The sequence below is a fragment of the Dermacentor andersoni genome, chromosome 1, assembly GCF_023375885.2.
Source record: "Dermacentor andersoni chromosome 1, qqDerAnde1_hic_scaffold, whole genome shotgun sequence".
Lineage (NCBI taxonomy): Eukaryota > Metazoa > Arthropoda > Arachnida > Ixodida > Ixodidae > Dermacentor > Dermacentor andersoni.
In genome coordinates, this window is record NC_092814.1 from 192,684,414 (window position 1) to 192,705,385 (window position 20,972).

Genomic DNA, 20,972 nt, shown 5'->3' on the forward strand with positions numbered 1-20,972 from the left:
TGTATATTTTAAAGACAAATACCCAGTACGAAGAAACGCAACATGTCTGACGGCAGATTAAGCTGGCATTTCATTAACTTGTAATAACCAAGACTCACTAGAAACTGCACGAATCATTATCATACGAACTTTTCTTCTCTTTCAAACGATTCTGCAGCAACACAAAATAAAATCGTGCTACATTGGCGCAATCGATTATCACTAGTTCATCGTAATTCGTGACCAACGTGGTTATTAGAAATCTTCATTTGTTTTCATTTTTTTTTTTTTTTTGCCCTTGAATCGGTGGTGGTCGCAAGTATTCACATTAAGGCGGGAAAAAAAGAAGAGAATGAAAAAGAAGTTACTAAGCACAGGTCGAAATCAGGACAGAGCCGTGGGTGGCTCGTTAAATTACGGTCGGATATTGCGGCCCCAATAATATTTATAGCCAACCAACGCAACTCCCGCTAAGAGATACACTAAATGAAACGGCGTCTTGACTTGTAGCACAGTATATCTTGCTAAAATGCGGTCATCAGGTCCCAATACTGCGAAAAAGGAGCTCATTCTGCTCTCTCTCTCCATATATATATATATATATATATATATATATATACACTACAGACCCTTTCCGGGCCCAAGCAGGAGTGGGTACACCAGAGAGTATGAAAACAATATAAAACACACAAATTAATCAAAACAACCGCAATCATTGTAGAAACACTAACGCTATAAAAGAAGTAGTATTATTACAACAAAGAAACGAGAAAGAAAAACACTCAGCTACTCTGGAATGTAAACTGTTAAATCTCGGAAACTGCCATTGTCTCTATGTTTTTTTACAAATGAATCAAGTGTCGTGCAGTTCACTACAATTCTCGGTAATTTGTTCCAATAAAATATGGCTTGGGGAAATAACGTATATTTATGGGAATTACTCTACTAAATTATTGGTGAATGGTCTTACAGTGGTTAGTTCTGGTCGAGTGCTTAAGTGGTATTGTAAGTAGCGAGAACAAGGAATTTTGTAACGCCCATGGTAGAGAAGGTACATAAACTTGAGTTTAGAAATTATTTTGCGGTTTCTTAGCGGTTGAAGATTTGCTCTCTTTACTAAGCTAGCTGCGCTACTGTATCGCGAGTAGTCCGAGTAGATGAAGCGCGCTCATAATTTCTGGATATTTCGATTTGGTCAGTTACGTATTTCTGAAAAGGGTCCCATATTATGTCTGCATATTCTAATACCGGTCTTACAAGTGTCTTGTAGGCTTTGAGACGACGCAGTCGTCTTTTAAGGAAGCACAGTTTTCTAAGAGCTCACGAATTGATTGACGTATGTGTATGTGTATGTGCGCGTGCGTTCGTGTGTGTGTGTGTGTGTGTGTGTGTGTGTGTGTGTGTGTGTGTGTGTGTGTGTGTGTGTGTAAGAAGAAGCAAGATTGCAACTTAAGTGTTCAGGGCGTCATTCACATGCAGCACGTCTCCTTTTTCTTATTCCTTGTCTTAATGCAGTGTAACTTTATTAATCGTTTGCGTATATATGAAACGCGTGTTTCTGACTTTTCAATCTAGCGACGGGCAGGAATCGCGTCAAATGCACCACAAATGGCGAATTAGCGTTGTGACGTCGAACGAAAAAGAGTTGTCGAGGTAGTTGAAGAAAACAGTTACGCTGCGAATAGCACCACTCGATGCAATGGAACGCCCAGCGAGTCGAAATATATATATATATATATATATATATATATATATATATATATATATATATATTTGAAGCCACTGGAGCATTGAGAAAGCTATTCTAGAAAATGACCTGGAGGCCGAATTGTCGCTCTTATCACAAGAGGAAATATGCGCCTAAGATGCATCAGCAGCGTGCAGATTACTTGTTTCCCCAATAACGTAAACTGGTTCCTCTTACAGACAAGACCGATTAACCCAAGCAGTATGAGAGGCAGTCTGATAACACGTTTTATTATGACCCATCTTGACTAGGGCTAGCTGCTTCTTTTACTACAGATTGTTCGTATTAAATTCCTTTATTCTTTTTCTATACAGATAGCAATCATAACTGCTGTCTCTGAAATGGCTCTCGCTATGCTTCAGAAGACTGCGACCGATAAACTGATCCGAAGGAAAAGCGAAGGCGAAGCGGACGAGATTAGGGGCCACCGAAATCACGCTCCTGTTATTTTCTTTTTTTCACTCTTCTCCCTCCTCTGTTTCTCACTATAGCTTCACTTCTGCAGCGCTGCTATCCGTCTCCCGCGTGTGCTCCCAGAGGGCTGTCCCCACAGGACGCCAACGATCCCTCTTTTCCCCAAAATGTTATTATCGGGATCATCTCTGCGCGGGTCCCTGAAAATGAGCGGCCGGAGCTGTTTTTCTATCTGCTTCCTTTTGTCCCTCGCGGGGATTGCTCCTCCCCAATTGGTGTGGCGACTATTGCAGGCAGGCTCGTCGAGTGACGCTAGGATTCCGCGGCTGACATGAAGGGATTTAGTTCGCGTCAACGCAATATCATCGAGGATTACTATCGTCTCCGCATTCTCCCTCTCGTTGACGATGATATCTGTGACGTGATAAGACACGTCGTTTTGAGCATAGACATTGATACACCTTGCCAAGGAAAGGAACGACGCCTACGTCCCAACCGCGTCTTTGTATTTTACATTATTTTTCAGTTCCTTGCCGGCGAAGGTCGCATTTTGAGAGGCATAATGTAATAGGGGGGGGGGGGGGAGTGAGGAGGCATTCTATGTCTTCCTGCGGCAAGAACCTCCTCACCTGCCCACACACGCCTGACAGAAATACTCGAAAGCAAATTGTGTGAATGAACTTATCCTCTACGAATAAAAAAAGCACGATTTTTCTGATTTTTACAGAGATCCAATGGTCATTCAGAAAGGAAGGATGAGCTGTTACTCTCATACGTTGAGAATAGATAAATACAATGTGAGTGACTAACAGTGCACGTGCATGGCCAGGCTAGTGAACGATGAATATCTGAAATGACGGACTTCAAGACACCACAGCTGCGTAACTTTTCTACGACTATAAATATTGAAGGGTAGCGCAGGGGACAGTGAACTGCCGTCAAATCACTGCTTTACAAGCGCACATCTCATATTCTGGACTCGAATAATGTACCAGGTGCAGTTGTTCTTGAACGCCATCTTCTCATAGGAGATAAATTGTTTCGTTATCCGTGACTGTCGCGAGCAGTAAACAGACTTGCTGCATACGCGAAAATCTCCCGGGCTTTAGTGAGTAAGCCATTCCCAAAGCAGTAAACACTGCCGGCGCCAATGTTATAGTAAAGTGCTCAATTTGCAGTGTGCGAAAACATGCAGGGCTGAAAACAGTACTGACGATTACGATACTCCCTAATGCAAAATTTGAGCGCAACTTTGTACGTGTTTTCATTTCGCGATGTATTGGGTGGTGCGGACAACATGTCTCGTGCGGCACGCTTCAAACGGAGGGAAGTGTGCCGCGACTACCTCGCTAATCTGGAGATCGCGAGAGGAAGCGCGTAGGGGTCACGTGGGAACGATTCACAGCAGCCTCCTCAGCCTCAGCAGCCGTCCGGCACATCCACCAGACGACGCACCCTACTCTGGCGCCATCTCGTGGCTATCGTCGCCGCATCCTCCTCTCCGCTTGTTCGTTCGACGACGACGCCGACGACGACGACTCCGATGCTCGCCACAGGAACAGGCGCCTACAGCAGCGCTCTAAAGCAATCGAAAACCATGACAATTGAATCAAGCGCGACCGAGGCCAAACCAAGCTAACTAAACAAGGGTGAGTGAGAGCTGACGCGAGCAGATGATAGTACGAAACGAGCGGTCCGGCTTAGACCAGATACGAGACGGCCGGACCAGATACGGCTTAGACCAGACTGTACGCATCGAGCGGTCGGGCGGGTCCGCATGACACCAGTTTCCCGCGCGCGCGTCACTGAAGGGGCCGCTCTCATGGGTCTCTGCCGTTCGCGGCTTTCATCTCCCGTTCCGCGTTCGCTCTTTCATCTTTCATCTTTCGCTGTGCTCGTTCGCTCGGTTACGCCAACGACGCCGCCGACGCCAACAATTGCCGCAGGAATGGCCGCCTAAGAACTGCGCTCTAAAACTATGGCCTTTGTTGAAAACTTTGTTGTTGTTCCGTAATAGGGTTTGGTGCAAAGCTGCGCCTTCCGCCAAGAGTTCTAACGAATGGAGACGAAGTTCCAATGAAGCAGCTTTCTTATGTGGAGAAGAGGAAGACGACGCTGTACGATATGTTGTCACCTCAGCTCTGTAATTTTTTCATAGCTTTTGCTATTCATTAAGTGAGTTATTTATATCCTTGGAAGACGGCCGCATCTGTAAGGTGGTACTGTCCCTATGGGAAGAGTACAGCTGCTCCGGCGCCGGCATCTTTAAAGGGACAGCACCATCCGAAGGAAGCCAGCGTGGCGGAGGCGGCCATGGCCTCGCAAGGTGTGGAGCTGCCAGACATCAGGGACGATAAGCAGTCCAGTGCGTCATCATCGCTCAGTGGGGACGACACAACTATCGTCGACCCTGACGAGGAAGTGGCAGATATGGCGGAAGTGGACAGCGACGGCTTCAAGGTGGTGAGTCATCGGAAGCAAAGAACGGTCGGAATCCCAGTGGTAGTTTTGCCAACAGAGAAAGGTGTTGATTTGAGAGAGCGGAACCCTATCAGGCTCTTCGAAGCCATTAAAGAACTGCTGGGATCTGCCCCGATTCGCAGTCGCTTCACAACGCAAGGTGCTCTTTATTTAGATATAGCAACGGAAGAGCAAGTTGACATTCTTCTCCGGTGCTCTCAGATTGGTGACATAAGAGTTAAAGCCCGGCTGCCCCACTCCTACATGACTAACACATGTGTTATTAGGGGAGTACCAGTGTGGTATTCGGAAAGCGACCTTCTTGACTACTTGAAACCGCAAGGTGTTCTGCACGTGAAACGTCTGATGCGCCGCGTGGAGACTCAAGAAAAAGAATGGGCAGCGAAACCTACTAACTCTGTTGTGATAACGTTTGCTCCCAACACCGAGCGCCCTGAAAAAATTGACCTCGGTTTTACCAAGCATGCAGTCAAAGAATTCGTTGAACCTCCTCCCCGATGGTTTAGGTGCCAACGCTTTGGGCATGTAGCCAAAGTTTGCATCAAAGATCAACGTTGCAAACGATGCGGTGGCGCCCACGATTACAAAGCCTGCAACGCAGATTTCGCTTGCGCTAATTGTGGTGGTGACCATCCAGCGAGTTTCGGTGGCTGCCCCTTCCGTGTAAGCGCCTTACACCGCCGAGTGTCCTTCATTAGCGGTCCCAAACCACAACGTACTGAGAAGTGGATACCTGGAAGTGACGAGTTCCCGGCGTTAGATTCGGAAGTTGAGTTCCCTGCGTCAGAGTCGAAAGCTCGTAGCGTGGTAACAAGCAACGTCAGTGAGCGACCTGAGCCTAGCAAGACGGCAAAGTCCTCTGTGGGTGAGTCGGTTGTTCGATCTGCTGCAGCAAAAAGTGTCCAAGTTTCTCAGAGACCAGATCACAGCCAGACTCGACAACATGGAGGACATTCCCTCGCCTCAAAAGAGATGAAGAAACCAGCTGCAGTGGCCAAGAGTGGGTCCCAGTCCGCAACTTTTGTTGAAGTTGTGAGGCACTGCGTACAGCAAAATAAGGAGCTCAAAAATCAGGACCTGTCCGACGTTCTGCGAGTTTTGCTTGAAGTCCTGCGTTCATATGTTCAAGCGATGCAGACTCGCACCCTGAAGAACTTTCTACAGCTCGTTCTTTCCTTTGAGTCCATGATAACCACCTTCGCAGCGACCTTTACCTTATAATATGGCTAGTCTTCTTCTACCTCGTGCGACTAAAAATCACCGAAAAGTGCCGTTTATTATGCAATGGAACTGCGCTGGGATTATAAGCCAATTAGCAGAACTTAAATTATTTCTGAAAGATACGTGTGTTCGAGTATTGGCCCTCTTGGAGGCTGGCCTACCAAGCGGGAGATCTTTGACTGGATATGTCGCCCATAAGAATTGCAGCATAAAGTCATTTCCCGCGGGAAGTGCCGCCCTTTACATACGAAGAGAGATTCCTTATGTGGCTTTGAACGTCACCGGTATTTGCACCGATAGTATTGAGGTAGCGGCTGTGAGGATACGGCTTGGCTTCCGAACTCTTTTTATTGCATCCGTATACGTGTCTCCGCGGAAGAAGGTAGCAATGGACTTGTTTCTCCAGCAGCTTTGTGACCGTTGCCCAGCGCCTCGAATTATCTGCGGGGACTTCAACGCCCATCACTCTGTTTGGGGTGACAGGAACACAGATTCCCGCGGACGCAAACTTGTAGAAGTTATCGACAGTTTGGACCTGTGCGTGGCCAATGACGGCAGTCCCATTTTCTTCCGGCCTCCAGCCTCAGCCACATCTATAGACCTAACCTTGCATTCATCTGACGTCCGCGTGAAGTGGTCAACTGCACCTGACCGCATGGGAAGTGATCACTATCCAATTTTAGTGTTTACTGCCGACTTCCAAAATTAGCCATGTTGTTAATTGGGACAAATACAGGGAGCAACTTGCATGTGTTTCTGGTGATGTGATAGACAAGATGATTTCTGGTGAGATGGCTGCTACCACAGCGGTCAAGTTGCCTAATCATTTTCCGACTCCGGATTTAAAGCTCAGGAACCTTTGCGCAGTGCGCAGAAGGGCGGAGCGACAACTGATTCGGAAGAAGGACGACAGATCCTTGAAGACGACCTTCAATAGGCTTAACTCTGTCATTCGACGCCATATGAACAAGCTCTGTAGGTCGCAGTGGGCGTCCTTCTGCGCTAGCTTGACGGTTTTCTCACCGATGACGAGAATTTGGCGAGTCATTGGCAGTCTTGCTGGTGATTCGCGTCCTAGTAAACCTTTCGAAGCGCTTGCACTGCGCAAGCAGAAACCTCTCGTGTGCTTGGCAGAAGAATTTGCAGATGCATTTGTAAGTGCTAGTTCAGGAATTCATCCCTGTGCTCTGCCTGCAACGTCTACGTCTGTGATGGACGCCCGTTTACACTTCGAGAGTTGCAGACAGCACTCAGCAGCCTGCGGCGTCGATGTGCACCAGGTCCTGACGGCATCACCAACCAGATGATGCAGAACCTACCTCTGGAACACCGGAAGATGCTCCTAAGCTATCTCAATCGAGTGTGGGAGACTGGCGGCGTTCCTCCTTCATGGAAGGTGGCTTGTGTTGTCCCAGTGCTGAAGCCCGGCAAAGAATGACAGACTTGGCCTCGTATCGTCCTGTATCACTGACGTCGCGCGTGGCTAAGCTCATGGAGAAGCTGGCAAGTAAGCGTTTATCTTGGTGGCTCGAAGATAGAAGGGCTCTGCCAACATGCATGACTGTATTCCGAACAGGTTTAAGCGCGCAAGATAGCGTCTTGGACTTGATAAGCCATATTGAACATCATAGAGCTTTCGGCCTTTCAACACTAGTTATTTTCCTAGACGTATCAATGGCTTGTGATAGCGTCCTTCAGAGCACAATACTAAATAGGTTGCAGGCCATGGGCGTACAGGGCTATCTTCTGCGATTCATTCACTCATTTATCAGTGATCGTAAAATTCAAGTGCGGTTAGGAAGTACCACAAGCACCGAAAGGGCGGTATCGCGAGGTGTACCTCAGGGAAGTGTTCTTTCCCCAACGCTCTTTAACGTTGTAATGGCTGGTCTTCCCGCTGAAGTGCAAAAACATTGCAGGCATGTCCATATGTCGATATACGCGGACGACATCTGTCTCTGGTTAACCGGATATCAACAAAAGCGTTTAGCTCTGATAGCTCGACAGGCATTACTTTCAGTTCAAGATTACCTTCAAGGTGTTGGGTTGACTCTCTCGGTGAAAAAATCTGGCTTCATCATGTTTCCAGGTAGAGGAAGAAGGTATGCGCGGCTGAAGATAGACCTTGATCAATCTTGCCTTCGACAATTGAAACACAAGCGCTTTTTGGGCGTCATTAATGACTTCCGCCTACAGTGGCGACGAGCTGTCGACTCGGTTGTAACATCGATATCTTCGCGTCTCAATGTGATCCGTAGAGTTGCAAGTGAGCAATGGGGAAATCAACCTTCTTCAATGATCAGGTTGCACGATGCACTAGTGACGAGTCGAATAATGTATCAGCTCCCTTTAATTTCCCCCTCGATATCACAGCTGGAACGACTTGAGGTTCTGCACAGAAAGGGCCTAAGAAGGGCTCTTGGCGTTCCGCAGACTGCTCCTAACAATGCAGTACTTTATGAATTTCTATCGAGACCTCTTAGCCTAGTCGCTTCACAAAGGTTATTGATGCAAATTCGCCGCGTTAAACAGATGGCAGCCGGCCGAGCCCTTCTACAGCGCCTTCGAAAGAGATCTGAGTCCCGAGCGCACTTGGCACTAAATACTCTTGGTTACCTGGGTCTTGACGCTAGAGGTCGAACTAAGAGGTTGAAACCACCTTGGTCATTCGCGAGCCTCGATGGTTCGTTGACAATTCCTCACGTACGCGCTAAGCGGAGTTCTCCTCTGGCGGCAACGCGTTCGCTGGTATTGGAACATCTTGAGATTGAATATGCACGTCATCTTCAAATCTTTACTGATGGCTCTGTGGACAAGGTCAAAGGATCTAGTGCAGCTGCTTTTCACATTCCCTCTTTGAAGTATGATTGGTCTGTTCGCTTCACTGCAGTCGTGTCCTCCACAACGGCTGAAAGCGTTGCAATTGAGGCAGCTCTAAAGAAACTACGGTTGTGTACGCCTGAACCTGTGGTCATTCTCACAGATTCAAAATCTGCCCTTCAAAGGTTAGAGCACGGGTTCCCTACTGATGCCTTATGTCTTAGCTCCCTACGCTCGGTGCACAATCTCCATATCAAAGGCTTCTCCATACGCTTCCAATGGGTGCCCTCGCACATAGGTATCATAGGCAACGAGATGGCGGACAGCCTCGCCCATAGAGCGCTGTCTGGGAATCCATTGAGAAGAGTGCCTCAAGAGGACAACAGACTCTTCAGAGAAGCGGTGTTGTGCCACTTCAGTTCTTTGTGGAGCTCACCTCACAAGCCATGTGTGATCAAGGGTCTCAAAAGAAACCAAGCCACCTTACTGCTCCGCATTCGCACGGGCTCTGCTCGTACCACTGCGTGGATGTATAAGACTGGCCTGGCGTTATCACCCTTATGTTCAACTTGTGGTGTATGCGGTGACATTGAACATTACATAATGTGCTGTACTGTGTATAACGCGGAAAGGAGGGTGTTATTCGGGTCCCTCAAGAAGACAGGAGTTCCTCACAGTTCTCTTCAGGACATTGTTTTCCCGCGCGGGAACCGGTAGTGTAGGAAGGAGGTCTCTTGCCTTCTTTTAAGTTACCTACAGGACACGGATTTGGCTTCCACATGGTGAACTGAGGAGTGACCATTTGTAATTGTGAGGTCTGTGTCTGATTATGTGATTTATTTATTTTAGGTGTCGCTACGGTAGAGCCATTGCCGGCAGCAACTGCAAGGCTAATCCCACCAGTAGCCTACAACAACTCAACTCAACTCAACTCATTCTAACGAATCTCAAATATTAGAATTCAGAAACGTTTACTGCGCGGGCGTTATAATGGAACAAGTCCTTATTTGTTTATGCTTTAGCACAGTGCTGCAATGATGCGCTTTTGATCTTAAGGGCTACGTAAGAACTTAGGTTAATCAAATGCTTGCCGCAAACAAGGAACACGGCCGTAGCAGTGTAGCTGGTCGACTTTCATGTAGCTGAAGTTTATTATGACGTATGGACTCGCATGCAGCAGTCTTCATTAAATAGCCGAATATCACAGCGGTGGAAAACGTCTCCTTTTCTAAGCGCGCGCTCGAAGAGATGCAGTATACATGTACTTAAAATGATAGAAGACTGGAAAAAAAAACGCACCATGTAGTAACAATCAATGTGTTACTAATCGTAGGCATAACATATGTTAGTGATCGAAAATGTTTTACCTTTTGCTAGGTCTCAATGGACGTGTGGCACACACACACCCGAAGAGCTCTGTATCGTACAGTCGTGATGACACTGATCTGTGGCTACGGTGCAAATGGCTGTATAGAAAAAAAAAAAACAGAAATAAAACGGAGCGGAGGGCGGTATCTGCAGGCATGCTCTTGGGGAGCCGATGGCGCATATTCGCCGTTCATTTCCCGCGTGCCCCACGAACGCGGACGGCGGTCGAGCTCGCGTGCACTCCTACAAATGAGCCGACTCAGATACGCAGAGAGCGTTTTGACACTGCGCAGGCCGACCGTGCCAGAAACCCGAGTTCACACGGCCCGAGCGCGTTGTTCTGCAATACTTGCAACCCCAGCCGCGCGCCCCGTTGCTCGCGGTTTTCGGGGATCGCGGATAATGTTTCGCAATACTCAGCGGCCCCGCGCTGCCCGTGTCTCGTTTCCCCTCAGCTTCGCGCCTGCCGCGCGCCCCTTCTCGCGCCGTTTCTGCTGCGTTTCTCTTGATTTTTCTTGAGCCTCGCCGCGCCCTTTATAGTTGATAAAACGAGCCCCAGATGGCCTCGCCCTACATGCACGCTCCCAGGAATTAGCGCGTCTGGGTAACGCGCCGCCGCTGGTGTAATCTAATTGGACGAAGCCGGCCCGCGTGTAATGCGGTTTTCACGCGCGTAGAGTTGTTCAAGTAGCCGTGGGCGGCCGTGCAGCTGCAGAGCTTGCATGCGTCTGGAGGCGTAATCGTGGCATTCACAGGCACACATGGTGCGTATTTGCGTACGTGGCACTGCGCTCTTCCATTGCACAGTAAGATCCGCTCTGTAGATTTACGCAATGCGTATTTTAGCGAAAGCCCAGTCGAGACGTGCTGAAAAAAAAATATCCTACGTGAGTAGGCTGCATGCCCCGCAGTGTAGTGCACTCGCGCGTGAATCGGTGGTCGTGGCGCGCCTGCTCACTGTTCGATAATCGATCATCAGGCAGCCTTACTTACATCATATTGAACGCATATTCAGATTATGAATACACGATTTTTCCCTACTAAATTATGCAAGTGGCGAGTTGACTAACGAAGTGTGTGTTGTGCGAACTCCTGGCAGTGGCGTAATGCCAATACGTATAGTGTTTCACAGCGATAGGTTTTGCGGGTTCCCTCCCCTGGTCGCTTTGATGTCCGCCGGTGCTTTCGCCCGAATCTCAATAACTTTTATGAGAAAATTACGAAGGAAAAAAAGAATATTTGTGTGCCGCGAGGACTCGAGCATACGACCAACAAATTGGCAGTATAAAATTCTACCTTTGAGCCACTGTACCGATGCTACAGCAGTGCAGAATTCTAATCCTGGAAGGAACGATCACGCCAGCAGCTATCATGATTGGCTAACGCCCCATCAACACCTATGCACAGGATAGAGATGGCGTCTGCGCCTTCTTCGTATTCTAGCCCGTCACCTATACCTAGTTGTTGTTATTCCTAGTTCCGAAGTCGGTCCTAAATAAAGTTTCTTCTTCTACATGTAACGACAATATTTGAGCGCGTCTGCTTCGTCTTCATTAGTCTTCGCTTCTATGCGCGGATTCTTGTCATGTTTACCGGATGGAAACTGCGTCGCGGTACAGGCGAAACTGTCATCTCTTCGTATTGTTCTCACTTTTTATCTTAGCCGCATCTCTTTGGAATCGTACACTTACTTTCTTAAAATAATTAAATTATGAGGTTTAAGCACGCTGTAGTGGAGGACTCCGGAAATTTGGACCACCTGGGGTTCTTTAGCGTGCACCTAAATCTAAGTACACAGGTGTTTTCGCATTACGCCCTCGTCGAAATGCGGCCACCGTGGCCAGGATTTGATCCCGCGACACTTTCTTTCCCTTGCCAGAAATTTCGCCCCCATTAGCACACATGGTATACAAAGCGAACCAACGTTTTCTCTTGCATACTCGTAAAATGTCGTCATAAATAGACCCTTCACAAGCAGGGTGTTCGTCACTGCTATACATACCTGCGTCGACGGTACACAATTGTATCTGATTTGTCCAGGCTTTGGAGAGCCTTGAGTGTGCATCGTTGGTGGTGGGCTAAGCTATCCATTTCTTTTTATTATTTTTTTCTTCGCCTCATGGCTTGGGTGAAGCTGATCATATGGAGGTGGCCTGACGACGTCACGATAACGACGGCTGCTTAACGATGGCGTCTACGGCCGCCGTCGTCGGCGGAGTAACGGGAACGACGAACGCACACAGTAAACCCAGTTTTCAGCTCTTCGCCTTTCTGTCGCAGTGAAATCTATGCCGCTTCCGAAATTGCATACAGTTCTGCGGCCGCTGTTGTAGGCTGACAATCACTGAACAACACATTAAACTCTACAATGAAGAAATGAGAAAAAGCAATGGTGAAGTATGCTTGCTGCATGAAACACCAGTGTACACGTTTTTCTCGCGGCTCTCTGGATGCGCAGAATGGATTGCAACTTGTATCAGGACGATTCGTGGAACACTATTCCTTCATTTTTTTTTCATTGCCTACAAGTGCGTGTGGTTCTGTGGGACATAATATCCATGGAGGCAGCATTTCGTCATAGTGTTTATAATCAGTAACAATCTAATTGCCCCCAGCCATTTTGAGAATCTAGAAGAAAGTTATTTCTGAATGACAACAGCTCCTAAAGCCGATGACAAGTACGTTGACTATATATTTGATAAGAGTACCGTAATGCATGGAGAGAAGGTTGCTGTTCGGTTGAGTGACTCGCACGCAGAAACGTTGTCAACTTGTAGCTCCGACAATAATTGACGGAAGTCATACGAGCAATTTTAGTCTCGGTGAATGGATCAGTTTCTTTTACTTTAATTAATATATACGCGACTTGCATCGCTGGTCTTTCTGCTGTTTATTCACGTGTTGCGCGATGTACGCGTATATTGCTGCGTGATTTTTAGTTACCCTGTGCAGCCAGTTTCGTGCTATAAAACATAGAAATTATCTAGAAAACATCAGTACCATACGTTGCAAGCTTTGGCAGCATCAATGTTTACTATCTGTGAATTTACGACTCCAAGGCCAAATCTATAGACGCTTACTCACCTTTTGGGAGGTGGCCATTGTCTCCCAACTGCGTGACCCGCCCTGGCTGTAGAGAGAAAGAAAATGGGGCGGGTTAGTCACAATAACAATGATACTAAAAGGCACAATTCACTTAAATTATTCGTTTTTTCATTCGATAGGAAAGAACCAAAGTATAAAATGAAAACTATGCCAGCAGAGAAGACAATCAAATTTTGAGATTGGGGACTGCCGAAGTTATTGATACTGTGCCCGGTGCTTATGAGTTCTGGAAGGACACTTAAAGAACAAGATGTATGTTGGCTTGCATAAAATTTTGTATATTTGTCAAAGTAATTACCACCAGCTTGGGCTTTCCATTCTTCAAAAGGTCGTATTTGTCACTACGGGAGATTTCAGAACATGGTATGCTTTGTTTTATTGCCTTCAATCGAGCATAAAAGCCGTCAAATATGCCGTCACATACAACGCGCATGGTACGAGCGCAAATTGTGTTCTAAGACGTCCATACCTACTGGCCTGTGTGGAAGCGCTTTCACGAGTGCGTTCGTATCAGGCAGCACCAAGTGGCACGTACGACTGTCTTCATTAGCAGATTAGTTTTTACGTGGTTTAACACGACATTGATTTTCGACATGCTCTTAAGGCCAGATGGCATCTCATGGGCAGTGAAATGAGCCTTAATTTGCAAGAGTGTCAGGTCATAGTAAGGACATCAAGTGGGGTTTAGCAATGACGTAGTGGATCATTAGTTTGCACTCATGGCCACCGCAAGTGGTTTCATTGGAACCATTTTGGGGTGACTGAAATAAAATACCGTCTACGGCCTCTGCCGACCAAAATATTCAGCGCTTGTTATTGAATTATCGTGTTGGCCTCCCAAATATTCTCGAGAATGGAAGAACACGGCACTTTCTGGTTTTCTAACATTCGCAAAACCCGAATCGTGGTTCATGACAAGAAGCATGAGTAGCGGCGAGCAACCAATTTGGCGCCGCAAGCTCAAAGCAAGTTCTTCAGAACAAACGGCCTGCAGCAGGCGATGCAAACACAGTTCTAAGCCTACCACTCCCGCGCTCTAGACAAGTATTCTGGAGGTTTTGCTAGTAAACGCTTGAATCAACGACGACAATTCCATTGACAATTTTTACGTGCCCGTTACTCGCAGCACCCCATAAATAGTGCACGTCCGCTGGTCCGGGTAGGCGTAACTTCCTTTCGGTCGATTCAATTCTTATCATCCACTGTTGACGGTCGGCGGATCCTGGTGATAACACGGGCGGAGCGTCGCTCGGATTAATGTCAAAATGCGAAACGGCAAAAAAGAAAGAAAGAAAGAAAGAAAGAAAGAAAGAAAGAAAGGAAGAAAGAAAGAAAGAAAGAAAGAAAGAAAGAAAGAAAGAAAGAAAGAAAGAAAGATAGGAATAGAATCATTACATTATACCGGTCCAAGGGTCGTATTCTCTAAAGATCAATTTCATTTTCCATACTTGTCGTCTGTCGTGCCGAGTGGCTGATGCCTGTGATAAACGGCGCCATCCGAAGCACTTACAGATTGAAAAAAAAAGAAAATGAAATAGATTGGAAAATACGTTCCCACAAGGCCGCCCGCGCCCAAATATGCCCAAATGCCGATTCTGTTTGCTGGAATCGTCTAGTTGCCGTTTTGTTGCTTGGTGAGAATGACTTCAACCAAGATATTTATATTGACGCTCGTATGCCATTTGTTGAATTCTTCGGTAAAAAAAGGAGAGAAATAGCGAGAGAAAGAAACTCCAAATGTGCGCCTGAAACTGGTTGCTGTCTTTTGCTATTACGGGGCATGACGCAGCTATGACGCTTCCTATGAACGCGTCAACGAGGCATCGTCATAGTATGTACATTCCTCCTCCACTCGCCCGCAATGATTGCTTCAAGTTCAGTTTCTTTCCTAGGGCGATAAGAGAATGGAATTTGTTACCCGACTCTCTTGTAACCTCGATGTCCTTAAGCGCCTTTTTGGAAGGTGTTAAAAGGACAATTTTTTGTAATACTACGTAGTGAATCGCCCAATATATATGTCATACGTCTTTATCATTCTAAGACAAGCTTTGTGAGTCAAAGCTTATAACACGATCGCATTCTATTTTTCTTTTTGTTGTTTTTATTCTCCACTCCTGTAATAGCCCTAAGAGGGCTGAGAGTATAAATAAATTAATGAATGAATAAATGAATGGATGATTGCATGAATGACGCACTCACACGTGCATCATCACCATCATTATAATCGTCGTCGTCGTCGTCGTCGTCGTCGTCGTCGTCGCTATCACCACCATTAATCATGGGGTTTGGAGACATGTGAACAGAAACAAATAAAAATAAAAGTAAAGAGCTTAATCACAACGCCCGTTTACTCGTAGGAAGAAAGGCATAAAATCAGAGCAAGAGAATATACGATGACGGGAATGAAAGAAGGAAGAAGTAAGAAAGAAGGAAAAGGACCAGGACCAAAGATTAGTGTTGTCCAGAAAAGCGTCTGTGTACGACTAGCTGTCATGGCAGGGACGTTCAAGTGATACCCACTTTTTTTTTCACAATATTAATGCAGCTTCCCGTTTACTATTTCTTTTGAGCCTCCGTGAAAATTCAGCGTTCTCACTTTTTAATTGCTTCATGTCGGTATCTTTACTATAAAGTTAGTGGAAGATGAGGTCCCTCCATGTCGTTGTCGCGGCGTACCCTGGCTGGATTAACTCTCGTGGGTACGCGTCTTTTCTACTAAGCAGCGTCAACAATTATAACACCTTGTGGTGTCACTAGTGTACTAGCTTCATTCTATCGTTCCACCTTCTGCATTTCGCGAGAGGTTCGATAACATGCGCGAAAACTGACGCGGGAAGCCGGTTGCTTCGCCTGGGCTCTTATTTTTGATTAGTTGCATTAACCGTCCGGCAGAACTAACTTTACCATTAGCCCAGTGGCACGGACAAACAAGCGCGCTTTCATTGCGCAGCTATCTCGGCAGTCCGAACAGTGCGTCGCACCGCTCGGAGTAGGTCGCCATGGTGGGAAACTACCGCCTTGTCATTTAAGCGCTCGTAAGGGGGCGGCGGTGTCGGCGGTGGCGTGGATAAACGAGCCTGTTGGCAAAGCGGAGAGCTCCACTGCTGCGTTCCTCGGCGGTGGCCCGAATGGAGTGAGGCAAATTAATGGTCTGGTCGGCGCGCGAGACGGCTCTTCTCGCTCCCTACCACTCTGGCACGAGAACGGGCACCCGCCGACCGAGCTTTGGGAAAGAGCGCGGCGTGATGTGGTCTGCGTGCTCTCTCTTCCCTCTGCAGATCCATCCGACGCTTGTTCTCACCCAGGGCCTTTTGTTGGGCCGCGTTGGACTATTCGTCACTGCCGTTGCGGATGAAGAGAGCCGGTCGAAAAGCAAACGTTGTAAGCGAGCGCATCAGTAAATTTAACGAAAACCGCCAGTTGTTTGTCAAAACAACGCTTAAGGAAGCATCAACGCGCGGAAATGAAGGGAAAACGCACAATACCCGTGTGGGCGAAGTGTTGCTCAGACTGAAATTGCTGCCACAACGCGAAGGTCGAAGAGAGAAGCGTCTGTAGCTTTGTGCTACTCTCGGGTGGATGACAAAATTGCACTCACAAGAACAGTGTCTCAGATCAGCGCGCGATCTCGCTAGAAGAGTAAGAGAGAGAAAAATATAAATGTCTCGACACCGTACCATTACTTGACGATGTCAATGTGAGTATAAGGACAGTGCATATCGCGATGGTGGGGGAATCCGAATTATTTTGACCACCTGGGGTTGTTTAACGTGCACCCATTGCATGGCACACGGTCATTTTTCTTTTCGCCCTTATTGATATGCGGCCGCTGCGGCCGGAATTTGATGAAGCGATCTTAGCAGTGTAACGCCAAAGACACTAAGCACCCACGGCGGATAGAACGTATTCACGAACGCGCTTTTCAACTCGACACCGCTTAGTTTAGAGCAGCAACAAAAAAAAAATAGAAAAAAAAGAAAGAAATTATGCAAATCCAATGTACATTTATAAATCTATGCGAAGTGAAGCTTTTGTGAATGAATTAAATGCTATAAATTTGTTCATTTCATCCCTTCATGTTTTGGGCAAAGAAACCTGGAACATGCTCCGCGCGCTTCTTGACCAACCCTACGTGGTGGGCACGTGCCATAGTCATGTAAGTCATTGTCATCATGAGCACTCAGCGATCGTCTCGAAGAGCTAGTTGGCGTTGGAACGAGATACAACTCCCGTTTCTTGGCCAATGCCCCGTTGTGCTTGTGTGCCACATGGAAATCAACATAATAATCTACGCGCGGCAATCACCTTAAAGAGCTAATTGGCGTTGGCACAATAGGAGTATGCGTGAGAAGAAGCTTAAGAGTTAGGGCGTCGGGCTGCTCAGCATTTGCGGGGCCAAGGTTCGGTCGCAGCGTAAGTATTGCTACTTAAAGTTTGAGCTATTCGGAGAGACAGCAGCAACACCCATCCAGCAACCACGGTCAGGAAACTGTCCGGGAGTACTCGTAAAGCAAATTTCACTGTAAACAGCAGCACTGGTGTGAACGATGCCAGAGAAGTAATTGGCGTGCTTTGACAACCAGTGCTCCATCTTCGCTGCGGATGACTTCGCTGCGGAGACACCGCTGCGTACGTTTACCTTTGTATTCGCAAATGAGCTTTAAACTCAGCGCCTCCTATAGATAGCTTTCGCGTGACGTCACGGACGCAGTTTTGCCCACGATGACGTCAATGCACCATATCAGCTCCCAGTACATTCTATTGCTTCTTGACGGTGACTGCATTTCACTAGATTATCACTGTTACCGAATTGTAACACGGCGTAAGACGCACCTGTTCTTTTATGGTGCTCTTACTTTTGCTGTTTACGCAGCTTCTCGAGAAGTTAGTACCTCACGATGGCGGCCACGACGACGTCAATGAAAACTATGTATAGAAATGCCTACGTGTTTCGAGCCGTGACGTCACGTGCGAAGGCCGCGATCTCATTTAACGCCATGCATCGAAAGATATGTGATTACGTAGGATTTCCTCGCGCGTCGTATTGAAATAGAGGGGCTTTCAGCCAACCCCCCCCCCCCCCCCCCCCCCCTTCGTCATGGCTCAAAGCATGCAGTCTGGTATGCGGTTATCTAGAAGGCGTTTCTCGAGTGGACTTTCCTCGTTGATCCTATCGAGTGTACGACAGCTCCCATCGACTGAGATATTCACAGCGTTTGTAGCGTTTTCCTTTGCACATGGCTGTGATGTCGAGTTGTTTGAGGAACACCCATTTTCTCAGGTGCTTTCGAGTGGGCGCTAAAGACTTGTTTCTAAAGAGCGCGCCCAAGTTGCGCGGAGAGTTGAACAGATGCGCTGAGGCCAGAGGCGAAACCAACGCATGACCGGGACTTCTGTACTTCACAGACGATGCTTAGGTGCAGCGCCACCATATAGATATAGAATGTCACATAAACAAGAGCATTGCACCTCGAACTCACCGGCCCCTTGTCGTTTTTTGCATTCCTTTACCCTCAGAGCACCGCTTTAGTGCTTTACGCAACCCCAGTGATCTCTCTAAAATGTCCTACAGGCTTCGGACAAAATAATATAACCGTTTTATTAACCGCCGTGGGCGCCCGAAGGCTATGGCTTTGCGTAGCTCAGCTCGAGGTCGTGGGTTCGATTCCGTGTATCACCTAAGTATCCGTTTTGCTGCATGCGCAATGTGAATAAAGTGCGCTGAAAATATGCGGATGTACGCATGTACATACATCTGTACTTATAAAAAGCGGGTCAGGCTATTATTTGCCGTATGCTCGTAGTGTTTCTGCCACACCTGTTCGAAAGCAGCTTCCTTTTTTAAGGTATTTTTTATTGGTCCTCATGTAGGCCTAGGTTCCGTCAAGCTGTCTAAGACATTTAGCCTGAGTAGCCAAACAGATTTAATTAAAAGATCGGAATTACTGTCTCGTTTCCTGTTTTATTCCGATTACAATTATGTGTACACTCCAGGCACATTTCTGCTGTCGTCGTCGCCGTGATCTATTGTATTGGGGGCGAGGAGTTACGGAGTCGCCATCTGTCGGAAGCGCCTCCCTTGCGTAGTATGAGGGATCACGCGGCGTGCTGCTCATAGGTTTCGCTTCCGGCACTCAATAAAAACACCACGCGGCAGCCCTCCTGAACATTTACGTAGGTACTCTCAAAACGAGGGAAGTTTCTGACTGTCGATATGATAATCTTGGCCAAACTGAAAGCACGGAATCGTTTACAGACACTATCTCTTTACCGAATACGTACAGTGAACGCTACTGCGCGCGGTCGCCGCGATGGAGTCTCCCGAACCGGCTTCTTGCGTGAAAGGTAGGCAAACGCTAAGTCTAAACTATGTGAAATATGTTCTTATAGTGGGCTGTCTGTATAACCAAATGGGGCATAACAGAATGAAGCCTCAATGCAGTGATCACACGGGTTCGCAGCGACCGACTGCGCGTCTGCATGCATGCCCGCGCACAATGTTTTGCTTTCGCTGTGAACGCGTTTTCGCACCGTGCAGTGAGCTTTAGGCCGCAGCATATGAGCATTTGACAGTACACTAGCAAACATTGTTGCAAGGACGCTATCAGAACTGTTCAAAAATGATTTCGTTATAGACTTCGACGCCTACGGTGACTGTGATGTGCCGTCGCGACGATTCAATGTTTTTGTGTCTTCTAAATTCTTGGACATTTCAATATTGTTTCTCAAGTTGCGTCGCACTGTATGTTTATCGGTCTTCTCAGCGTGCGATTTCAGTGCGTGCGATTTCCGTCCGTTTCTTTTTCGTAATCCAGTGCATTAATTCATAACACAAACGTGACCATATGCCATGGCTTTTTTTAATGTGCGTCTTACCGCTCCCTTTCAGTTCCAGTGAACTTGTCAGTATCGAGCATCAACAAGTTCATAGACCAAACCGTGATGACATTAGCCGGGCAACGGACGCAGGCGAGCGTCTGCCTCAGTGCGCGTTTTCTGCTACTCACCTAACATCGCGCAGTTTCGGCGCCGTAGCAGAAATGTTCCTCGCGTCTGTGCTCGCGGCATACCCGAGTTGTAGCCGATGGCTGTCTGCTGGTTCTAAGTTTTGCCAGCCAAGCTTCACGCAGCTCCTTGCCCTGCGGCTACGTGTAAATAAGGCTGACACCGGGCTCCGTTGCGTACGTCCGTTGCCTCACCACTTAATCAGAACCGCGGCGCAGGTGCGACCTTAAACTTTCGTTTTCAGCTTGCTTCGGCTCTTCCGAAGCAGCCGACGCGGCCGCTGTGTCCACGTGATGCCTCATGACACGTCACGCCGACGGTGGCGCCAACTTTTCCAGTGGTGGGGCTCGCGCCCAATAAAGTCCAAGGGCGATAACATCGTCGCTGCGCGCCGTATTCTGTATATACGAGTGAAAGTCTGCGAGGGTGAGCCGACGATGGCTGCTCAGTGCAACGTCTCCTAGCCTGCGCACGTTCATTTATGACATTATTCTACTTGGACCGAAATTTCCATTGCCAAGCTCGGCGTGGCGAAAGTGGTGACATCAAAAGCACCTCGGCCTTATCGGGAGCATTGCGATTAGATGGAAGTCGGGCAAGGCAGCATGAGGTCATGGATCGAAGTGCACAGGCCTTGTGCTATATAGGAGGCGTTGCTCAGTCTCGCGCGGGCAAGGGAGGAAAGCGCGGAGGAAGCGCGCCGTCTTCCGTCGCGCGCAAGGCATCAGGGGGAGGGGAGGCATTCTGATTCGCCGGCTACTGCGCATGGCATGGCCGCGCAGTCCCTATATTGAAAGCGATCTGCGATAGGGACAGAGTTTGCCGATTGCTG

General features: G+C 47.6%; 1 protein-coding gene across 1 annotated transcript in view; it reads right to left on the reverse strand.

Annotated features, from left to right (window-relative positions):
• The window catches only part of VAChT (Vesicular acetylcholine transporter), a 271,655-nt gene that overhangs the window by 147,931 nt on the left and 102,752 nt on the right, over nucleotides 1-20,972 (reverse strand). The window contains exon 2 of the mRNA XM_050194793.3: nucleotides 13,115-13,160. Coding sequence (XP_050050750.1) covers nucleotides 13,115-13,132 — 18 coding nt within the window. The 5' untranslated portion in view covers nucleotides 13,133-13,160. The remainder of the gene's footprint in view (nucleotides 1-13,114; nucleotides 13,161-20,972) is intronic.